Source organism: Liolophura sinensis, chromosome 5 (genome assembly GCF_032854445.1).
Source record: "Liolophura sinensis isolate JHLJ2023 chromosome 5, CUHK_Ljap_v2, whole genome shotgun sequence".
Lineage (NCBI taxonomy): Eukaryota > Metazoa > Mollusca > Polyplacophora > Chitonida > Chitonidae > Liolophura > Liolophura sinensis.
In genome coordinates this window covers 8,843,879-8,855,383 of record NC_088299.1, presented here as the reverse complement: position 1 = coordinate 8,855,383, position 11,505 = coordinate 8,843,879, and the positions used below count along the sequence as shown (strand labels likewise).

The following is an 11,505-nucleotide window of genomic DNA, read 5'->3' as shown; positions in this document are numbered from 1 at the left end:
CCAATAATATTACCATAATGAAACCGAATAAGAAATATATTAACGACATGATTTCTTTTCACATACCGCGTAATAATAGAAGAAAGATTTTAATTAAAGTATAGAATTGTTTACATATCCAGTTTGCTACTCCGATTAAATGATAACTTGTACTTCAATGTACTTAATAACTTAATGTTGCGCTGAGTTTGCTTATATCTGCATGAAATTTTTCTTTAAAAAGTGGCTTTCCCTGAGGCTATGGATTTTTTCAGTGAGGCGAAGATATCATCGAGACAGAACGCACAAAAAATCCGCATAGAAAAAATTTAATTATTTTTCTTCTTTTTGCTGTTCTGGATTAAATGATCATGTAGTCAAATTTAACGGATACATTTTGTGGATCACACTCAGTTTTTAGTCCTAATTCTTTTTTCACAATATCACTTCTGCAGACATCAGCCATTAATTTCTAAAGGTCTCATTAACGATTAACGTTTTAAACTCTCAAGCATGTCAGCATCTCAGGTGAAACATGATACATGAAATATGAAAGATGAATGACTTCAGGTCTAGAGCTCTGTTTACATTCGCATGTCGTCCATGCGGGACATTCACCAGCACAAACCTGGCAATGATGTCGTTGCAGTCGACTGTTGATGAAATCTGAGATAGGGAATGCATGTCAGCATTGCTGTACCGCAGACTAATTGTTATACAGTTTACGTTATCTGACAATCTTTCTGTATGCCTATTATTAATTTTCCTGTGAGGTAACACCAGTTGCTCTTTCACTATGCTGTTAATATGATTCCCTTACCCCCGAGTACGTAGTTCTATTCTCTGATTCTCTTGGTGTTTGGCAAGTTTCACATTAGAAACGAAGCATGGCGACTGTTCAAGCAAACATTACTCATCACATGGCTGCAATGCTGCCGACCTAAACTTATGCAATAATTATCCATATAATCATATCAGTTCCATATTGCTTTATTTATTTATTTATTTATTTGACTCGTGTTGACACATGGTGGGCGGAAACCGGCCTAAAACCCACGATCATACGCCATGCAACCGAGCTGGACTTGAACTCACAGCGACGGCATTGTTGCGAGGCTCCTGGGTCATTGCACCGTGCTGGCGTGCTCGCCACATCTGTATCCTTTAACTACCTCAGCCAGCGAGTGTCCTTGGGCTAAAAGGTTGTCTTGTATGATATCTGAGTTTAATTTTCTTTTTAACACTACCAGTAGCCAATATACAGCCGTTAAAAATTTGCAAGGCAACAAATGCTTACTCAACAAAACAGCAGAATTAGGCTACGTTAAGATTTATTGTGCTCAGCACTGTATGGATAGATTTATGTTTTCTAACAGTATAAACTCTAGCCAGGCTCGCATTTTTATATAGTTTTTTTAACGAATAGCAAGTTTGCATACGCAAACGATAATGCTTTTCCAACTTCAAAAAATAGGAAGAACGTCAGCAAACTATGAAAGATTCCACATGTCAGAACACATAAGCCTACTAACGTGTGATATGGTATTTGACAGGTCATATGTCAGCAAAATTGTACGATTTTCATAAAAATATTCACTCATCTATATAAACAGTGAAAACAAGTGAGTGATAACGGTCGTAGTTTCGGACCGACAGCTGAGTTAAGAAGCCGCGAAGAGAAACAATTTAATCAAGGTATGTATGTACTTTTAGTTGTTATTATTATGTTACCTTCATGAGTTTACGTTAGTTATGTGTATGTTGGGCGAGTCTTAGCTCTCCACATGCATCCTGGTGGGCTACATTCTCTGCTACTTTCCCACCATTGAATGAATGAATGAATACTTGGGGTTTTTCGTCGTACTTAACAATGTTTCAGTCATATAACGATAAGGAGTCATTAGGTGTGTATAAATATAAAGTGTCCTCTTGAGGCAAGGCGAGTCCCTGCCGACAAAGTATTGCCGTCACTGAGGTATCAAGCCAATGACACCAGATATGACACCCCACCAGCCTCATTATACTGACTTTCTAGCCAACCAGTTCTACTTCCTTGCTTTAACTTCTTATTAGTGAAAGCCAAGCGAGGCAGCTACAAGTATCATTTTTCAAATTTTTGGTATGACCCGACTATCGCTGCACGGGTATATAGCGGCGTTTATACTAGAAAGATTCTCACTTTCACTTCGCTACACTTTTGGGATGTTTTCGATCTGCTATGTGCTTTATGATACCATCATGACCACTCTCTAATGACTGATGCCCTTTTTCAAAAAGCCTTAAAATCAGTTAATGCAGTTCATCTGGATTGGTTCATAAGGTTCAAAGCACCTTGTATCACCAGACATGGAGGGCGTGGATTCATTTCCAGTCTTGGTCATGCTGGCTTCCTCTCGGGCCATACGTGGGATAATCTGACAGCAACCTGCGGATGGCCGTGGGTTTCCCTCGGGCGATCCGGTTTCCTAACCCACATTTTGTTGGCCGCCGTGGTATAAGTGAAATATCAGTCAGATAAAGAAATGAATTTAGCATCTTGCAAACGGTCATAAAATTAATGTAGCATATAATTTAAAATTATAAATGTGTTATTTTTGTTTTTAGGTTGCAACCATGAAATCCGGAACCTGTTTCATCGCGGGTTTGGCGGTCATCTACAGCCTTGTACAGTAAGATACATTAGCAAACTGAATATACATATCAAGGTTTATAAGGGCACTTTATATAATAATTCACAAAGGGCTCGAAATTTAAAAAGGTCTAAAAATTGTGAATTATTATGATACACGTGACAAGCCATTCCTTGTAAACTGAAAAAACTGCAAGATTCACCGGGCGGATAGCTGGAAACAACATGTAAAAATTGATTTATCAGTAAGGTTCAAGCCTTTCCTTCTTGAAACCTTGTTGTTAGAAAATAACTCTCCGTAAAACTGTGTGATGATTCGAGCAAAAAGGGTTAGTCCTAAATTGACGAAACTTTCATATGTTTTGAAGTATGAAATAAAGTTGTACCCCGAAATTTTTGTTGCTGATTCAGCTGTGATTTGACGGCCATACTGGATTTTAATCCAAATGCTTTAAATAAATACTCCTGCTAGACGAATGAATCTACTGACATCAAAATAGTGCAGGTGTTTTTTTTCACGACCCTTTCCCAAATTTGTCATTTTTCGATCTTGATTTTTACGCGAATGTATGTTTAATAGCTTAAATGTGTGTTAATTTTAATTAACGTTTAAAATAACAAGAAAAAAAGCGTATAGTTTGATGCAAGTAGTTTTCATGCAAATAGCAACAAAAGTTTTCAAAACTGTTCAAAAGTCTCTATATACTTAACATGGAAGCTGCATACAGGACTGGATGAATCTGTTTACTGTGTGGGGATGGAATGAACCTTGCAACAATGTATTGTCCTTGTCTTTTGTTTGTGGCTGTTTGAGGATCACAACTCCGTCATGTCTCTGTTGGCCTTTAGTATTGGGCCCGTTGTATTTTCTTTTATTAATGTGTGCAAAGTTCGGATTCACTCGTAGTTAATTTTAACAGTAATGATATATACGGGATAAAAAGAACCATGCGATAAAAATACAAAATTAGTCAAATATACAAGTAGAATTTTTAAAAATTCCACAAAATGACTGTAAGCTACATTACAAATGCGCCCTGATATGGCTAGGAGGGAATTTGAGCTATCAGGGAACAAAATAGGAGAAAGAGAAATATTATTATAAGGAAATATAAACATAGAAATATGCTTGAGTACGCCACAAAACACTAATCAAATAGATAAATAAAAAATGAGTGCTTAAACAGTGTTCACAAAAATATCGTCTGTTGGTGAATATAAAGAAGCAAAGTTTTTCCGCCTTGTAGTGGTAAAATTTTAATACTTTTCACCTTCTTTTCCAGAGTTACACTTGCACAGGGAAACTCGTCTTTGGCCAACCACCCGATAAGACCGCCTCCTCCAGGATTGATTATACCGCCACAGTATCAGTTTCAAAAAGTTTCCAAGCCAATAACCTACCCAAAGCCTAAGCCACCAACTTACCCACCGCAGCCACAGCCTAAGCCACCAACTTACCAACCGTACCCACAGCCTAAGCCACCAACTTACCCACCCCACCCACAGCCTAAGCCACCAACTTACCCACCACACCCACAGCCTAAGCCACCCACTTACCCACCACAGCCACAACCTAAACCACCTACTTACCAACCGTACCCACAGCCTAAGCCACCAACTTACCCACCCCACCCAAAGCCTAAGCCACCAACTTACCCACCACACCCACAGCCTAAGCCACCCACTTACCCACCCCACCCACAGCCTAAGCCACCAACTTACCCACCACACCCACAGCCTAAGCCACCCACTTACCCACCGCACCCACAACCTAAACCACCTACTTACCAACCGTACCCACAGCCTAAGCCACCAACTTACCCACCCCACCCACAGCCTAAGCCACCAACTTACCAACCGTACCCACCGCACCCACAACCTAAGCCACCAACTTACCCACCCCACCCAAAGCCTAAGCCACCAACTTACCCACCACACCCACAGCCTAAGCCACCAACTTACCCACCGTACCCACCCCACCCACAGCCTCAGCCACCAACTTACCCACCGCATCCACAGCCTAAGCCACCAACTTACCCACCGTACCCACCCCACCCACAGCCTCAGCCACCAACTTACCCACCGCATCCACAGCCTAAGCCACCAACTTACCCACCGTACCCACCCCACCCACAGCCTCAGCCACCAACTTACCCACCGCATCCACCGCCTCAGCCACCAACTTACCCACCGTACCCACCTCACCCACAGCCTCAGCCACCAACTTACCCACCACACCCACCACCTAAGCCACCAACTTACCCACCACATCCACAGCCTCAGCCACCAACTTATCCACCGTACCCACCACACCCACAGCCTCAGCCACCAACTTACCCACCGTACCCACCACACCCACAGCCTCAGCCACCAACTTACCCACCGCACCCACAACCTCAGCCACCAACTTACCCACCGTACCCACCGCACCCACAGCCTCAGCCACCAACTTACCCACCGCACCCACAGCCTCAGCCACCAACTTGTGATCTTTGTAACGAGTAAGTTCCTTATAAACTTTTGATAAATTAGCGTCGAAGAAATATCGATTTGTCATAATGGTAATAGAAGACATACACAAGTAGATTATACATGTATTGCGCCATGTCCAAAGGTGTCGTTTCCTACAATAATACTACATACGCATGGTTGTCGTTGTTGTTTTACAGAATGAAAGATGGATTCGCGGACACCTTGGAATCTTTAGAATACATCCACGAAAAAGTCGCTCCAGAGAATGAATGCCCATCAGGTAATATATAATATATTTGTTCTACATACGTGTCATTTGCCGAACAATAGTAAAACGATTACAATTTGTTGCAGAAAATAAACTCTGTAAATTGTGTGTTATCCTTTTTGTTATATGGCTCCTCTAACTGCCCGTATCTTTATTTATTTATTTATTTGCTTGGCGTTTCCCGCTCACTTACGGAGAGGAAACCAGCATGAGCTGAGCGCACTCGCCGCGACAGGTTTCACGGTCATTGCGCCGCGCTTAGGTGCTAACCACAGCGGCCATAGAGGTCCCAACTACACGTATCTATCATTTCCTGTACTGACACTAGCCCATGTATGCCAGATGCAAAGTAGGGTAAAGCGATCAACTTTGCTTTGGAGTAAAAACATGTATTCATTTGTAGACTGTTTGGAAGTTGCAAAAGCAGATTGACTTACGTTGCCCGTCGGCATTGCAAACGGAATTCGTAGAGTGTATTGTGTATAAATAGATATGTGTACTATGTATACACCAACCTCTTCACATGACCTTCACACTGTAAAAGATGTTTGACGCTTAGTGGAAGCTCATCATATGTGGAATTTTAGTTACTGTCGATTTGTTCGGTGCATGCGCACTCAAATGTCAGTTCCTAGAATTTTTAATTCAGTGTCAATAGCCATCTCTCTCTCAATTAAAATGCGTCGATTATATACAACAGAACAGCTACTGAAATAAGCAACTAATCAAAATCAAAATACTATTTATGTATTTGAAGCCTAACTCAAGAATATTTCACTTATACGACGGTGACCAGCATTAAGGTGGGAGGAAATCGGGCAGAGCCCGGGGGAAACCAACGACCTTCCGCAGGTTCAAAATTCTATATAATTAAATTACAAGAGCCTGTATTGCGACGTAGGAAGTCTGTCAGATGAATATTAAACTTGACACGTCCCCTATATCTTCCATAAATAATCATAAATAGGAAAATAATATGAAAAATAGAACATCTAGTCCTATGTCTTTAACATGGAGGCGGCTGAGACTCTGATCGCATAAATTCGGATAAATATTTTGTGTCGTCACAAATGTTTTAATTTTTCAGATTTAATCTTTACGACTGGCGATCCAAGTAACAGCCCTGATAGCCCGTCTGAGGCGTCGTGTCCAGCAGGTTATGATGTGATCGACTGTAGATGTGATATTGAAAGTAACATCTGTGATGGAACAGAAGTCGTCGGAAATACATGTAGAGCCATAAAAGGAACCGGTGATCCAATTAGTGTAAGATTTTCTTTCTCTCATATCTGAATTCAATTTCCCAACAGCTTGAAAACAGTTTTATGTCTAAAAGTCTGTCAGTCACATCCTGAGGTGACGTGGTTTTCTCCGGGCTCTGTCTGTTTTGTTCAATTAACCCATATATCTGACGTATCAAGTGAAATATTCTACAATACGGAAATGGTTTTCAAAGGATTCAAATATATAAACGTTACAGATGTATTCTGTTCTCAAATAGTTTAAAACCCAACTATCGCGAGAAACGTTCAATTTTACTCAAGGATGCCAGTATCTACCAAGAAGTGACCATGCTTTTATTTATTACCATATATCTTTGACCACAACAAATATTCCTTTTGCTCGCTTTCCTCCCACCATAATGCTGACCGTCGTCGTATAAGTGAAATATTCTTGAGTACAATGTAAAACACCAAATAATAATAAAATAACAATAATAATAAAAAATAAATAAATATGTGTTTTATCTTTCTGCAAATGCAGGCTCAAGCCTTGTGTGTACCCAGCTGTTCCGGACCATATACCTTCAAATCTGAACCAAATGATGGATCTTTTTCCCAGTCGCCAGTGGTCACCTGTGATACAAACACTCAAATTATTGGCTGTTGGGCCCTGTAAGTATCGGTAACAAGAATTATTTTCTTTGGCGTAAAAATTAGCGTGATGTGCATGAATCCGTGAACTGTTCAGAATCCTGGGCTGTCACTCAACTTTGCATTGTTGACCACCACAAATCTGTCACCACCATTACTATCAGTCTCATCCGTTTATTGCTTGACCTGATCTTTGTCCTTTAAACAAAATTAAGTCTGTCAACAAAATTTCGAAGCCCGCAGATTCGATTGTCTTACGTGAAACTGGGACCGACTCCTATCTGGCAAAGATCTGATAAAGTTTCTGAAGATAAATTCCTAGACGATTACGCCCTATCTAGCACTTTACAACCCACATTAATGACATCTAAATGAAGAATGCGCCTCCCAATCAACAGTAGCAGTTCGTGGGGGTAAACTGTGAAGCGTGTATGTTGTTGAAGCAGAGACGTAACAAGGATCCACGCAGCTACAGGACTAGGCATGGTTCAGAAATATAATTTCGAGTTGAATCCTGTATATAATTCCCACACAAACTCACGGATTTTCATTTGGAAATTCCTGGGATTAGATGGAAGTACGTAATTAAATGCCGGTGTTATCGTTATCTGGGGATCACATTTCTGTGTGCAACACAGATTGTGGTACTGAAATTGGCATTCACACTTAGTTCATCTGGTTTCGAACCAGAAATCGCTTCATTAACATTTTACTCTACTCGTTTTATTTCCATAAATAAAATGACCGGCCAACAAACACGATGGATTTAGCCAAAGCGATACAGAAAAAAAAGTTGATTGGTTGACAGTGGAGGCAGGGTTTTCTGGGTTAACTTTGGTAATGGGTTTTTTTTATGCTTGCATAATTCTGCCATACCTAAAATTTGGTTTAGCCCAAGAATAGCCTGGACTTGCCTATCTCCCACATCAGCCAATCAGAAACGATACAGAAATCTACCAGTTATTACTTCTTATACGAATAAATCCCATAGGAATAAATTATATTATCGTATATCCGCCGGGTAAGTCTGTCAGCCATCATCTTTCTAGCCGCCATGTTTCTTAACATTGCTGAGATAGTCAGTCGGACCATTTGACCTTTTTAGGCTTAATACACGCATAACTGTCACCATTTTTTGATGCCATATCTCTGAACGAGATTTCTGAATTTTAGCTAAGTGCCTTTTGTTTGTCCTTGTTGTAATTTATATATTAATCAACTTAGTTTGCATTATTGTCAGCATTTTTGTCACCGCTATTTGCCTAAATCTATAGAGGAAAAATCCCTGAAGTCTTGAATAAATGATTATTTGGGCTCTTTGGGATTATATCTGTCTTTTTAGCATTAATCAGCTTAATATCCGTACCTATGATAACTGCCATAATTTATTAACAAAAAATTAATTAACTCTTACATGTACTGAAAACCCGTTACACAACTGCAAATGCATTGCCATGTTATCAATGAATTATTACAATCAATTATTATTCTTTGACCTTTTCTCCATTGAATAACATGCTTCCGAATGTCATTAGCCAATTAAAAGTATAGTACCCAAGAAAATGGACTACATTCAAACTTATACCTTGGCCATGCTTCTGAGTACTGTATACACTAAAACACATCTTGTCTTAAAACGTGCACAGCTTGTGTAACGAAAGAAGTTAGGTCAAGGAAATGACAGTTTTATACACCGACATGTACGGAGAGCAGGAAATTAATATCAATGTAGCTAACATGACTAGCCTGAAGGTTGACAATATAATTAAGGTGTACAGCATAGAGAGAAAAATCAGGGGAGCGACCACAGTGTGATAGCTGGCAAATGGTCACACGTAAGCGGAGAAATACGGCATCTTGCCTCAGTCAGGGTTTTATTCCAACTTTTCATGTAAATACTTTACACTTTACAGTCGTGAAATTTGAGTTTTAGTTATTTCTCTTCACAAGAAAGGAGGCAAATGTGATCAGACATAGTCGGGAACATGTACAGCTGGTGAAACAAAAGAAAGTTAGGTGAGAAAAAACAACAGTGCCTGATTTTTTAAACATTTTACATCATTTGTATTTTGCAGGGATAGAACAGCTGGTACCTTCGTTGGAACAAAGATAGATTTTGCAATGAACAGTTGTTCACCAGCAGAGGCCTGTGGTGCTAATCCGGCTGAGGGGTGTAGAGTCCAGGCGGTCTGCTTCCCTGTCTAGGAATATCATCCGACAACAGTTATCTCCCCGGGTGCCACCCAGAGACTGTGCTCAAATTCATAACCTATAGGTGTAAGGAATAAACATTATCAGCTCAAAGTAGTAAAAGATCATTTGGACGTTGGGTAGGTTTTGATGCTCTTTAAAGTAAATTGGTACATATGTGAACAATGCTTTCTAGACCTATGCCTCCCCATGCTGTCGCTCTGGGTTCAAGTCCAGCTCATGCTGGCTTCCTCTCCGACCGTTTGTGGGAAGGTCTTCCAGCAACCTGTTGATGATCTCGGGTTTTCACCGGTCTCTGCCTGGTTTCAATCACCATAATGCTGACTGCCGTCGTATAAATGAAATATTCTTGAGTACGACGTAAAACATCACATGAACAAATAAATAAATAAATGTAGGCCTATATATTCCGTTATTTATACTGATATATGTAATTTATAAGAAAACAGACGTATACGTACGTATAAGTTCATTTTGTGAGTAGTTTTGAAAAAAAAAACTTCACCTCCATCGGTGAGTTGGTGTTATATTTAAATTGTAAGAGGTCTTAAAAATGTGACAAATGCACGTAACAAAATCAGTCCGCTGTATTCACCTTAGTTGTGTTCGCTAAAATAAAGAATAAAAGATCGAACTCTTTCTGGTCTTCCATAATAATGGTAGGTGTTTAGTTGAATTGGTTTATTGGTGCGTTGATGGTTGGTATACGTCTGTTCCGACGCATAGTTATATAAATTTAGCCAACAGGACTCAATACTTCGCTAGTAAACGCCCTGTTGCTGTCGACATTCTAACAGTTTACCTCAATCATTGCGTCGAAACAGACATTCCTCAACCAATATGGACGTTCCAGGTCAATAATTGCAAGGTCAGTTTCCAAAACGACGTACAACACAAACTACCAAAGAACTAAGAAAGTATATAAAGTACGAAATTAGGACTGAATAATACAAAGAGAAGCAGTCAACAGTTTTCAGTGATATTGGAAAAGTGCAATGCATGTTCTTGGCGACTAAGTGAAAACAATATTCAAACCGTGTACCATGCCATGTGTAAGTCGTTGATAATAAAATATGTATCTCAGTTTCGCTTGGATTGCAGCTGTTTATATATCGAATGTGGCGGTCTATAATTCAAAGCGATGAATATACAGCCTCTACGCCCGGGCGAAGCCATTTCGAGGCAAAATGTGGTGGTTTACCGCGAGTGAAACATTCTTGAGTACGGTGTTAAACGCTAACTGAACAAGAATTCATAAAACATAACTGTTCAATGATGAGTGCCAGCTCTTTGTGTTTAAGGTAATTGTGCACCAAATGAAACAAAAATTGAACATTCTTATAGATTTCAATGTTGTCACCTATTTGCTAGAACGTGTCCTTAGCAAAATATAGAGCACCAAAACATAAGTTCCTTGAAACCTTTGACGATGCCGAACTTCGCCATATTTCTTCGTAAACAGAGAATTTGTATAGGTTATACTACCGTATCTCCTGTATGATTCCAGACACTCGCTAATTCAGGCATAAAGTAAACGGAAAGGTCCTGATCTACAGCGTGTTACTTTGCCAAAGCAATTTGACAAACTCAAGAGTGTGAGTTAAGCAACCAGTTAGGTATTTTGCTACACGCCGCGGGTATATATAGAGAGATTATCATCACAGAGATCCGCGTGATGTATCAGTAAGAGTTGCGTGAGGTCGGCCTGTCCTATCAGCGGAGCTAGAAGAGACAACGACAGCTGATACAACATGGCGGAACATGCACTAACATGATAATCTATTTATCATATACTTTTATTTTTGGCATCATAAGTGGTCAAAACGCACACGGGTTTTCATCAATCAGTGGACCGACTTGCTAAAACTAGAGACTCTTCACCGACAAAATGTAGTTCATCTTTTAATGAGCACAATTTCTTCAGCTCGAAAATAACTATGTTCTTTAACTTTCTGTTTCACTGGTATCAATCGCAAAATATCTATTTATTTATTTGATTTGTGTTTTACGCCGTACTCAAGAATATTTCACTTATACGACGGCAGCCAGCATTATGGTGGGAGGAATCTGGG

The 11,505-nt window shown here is 39.9% G+C and overlaps 1 protein-coding gene across 1 annotated transcript; it reads left to right on the top strand.

The window, feature by feature from the left end:
* The first annotated feature begins 492 nt into the window (after positions 1-492).
* On the top strand, positions 493-9,427 carry LOC135465426 (uncharacterized). Its single transcript, XM_064742666.1, has 7 exons — positions 493-507; positions 2,584-2,648; positions 3,892-5,109; positions 5,278-5,360; positions 6,436-6,614; positions 7,113-7,243; positions 9,298-9,427. Exons 1-7 carry the CDS (start codon positions 493-495, stop codon positions 9,425-9,427), a joined length of 1,821 nt encoding a protein of 606 aa, XP_064598736.1.
* Positions 9,428-11,505: the final 2,078 nt, after the last annotated feature.

Coding starts and splice junctions, on each gene's coding strand:
- LOC135465426 (XM_064742666.1), top strand. Junction 6,615..7,112: donor GAACCGGTGATCCAATTAGT/GTAAGATTTTCT, acceptor CTGCAAATGCAG/GCTCAAGCCTTGTGTGTACC. Junction 7,244..9,297: donor ATTATTGGCTGTTGGGCCCT/GTAAGTATCGGT, acceptor TGTATTTTGCAG/GGATAGAACAGCTGGTACCT.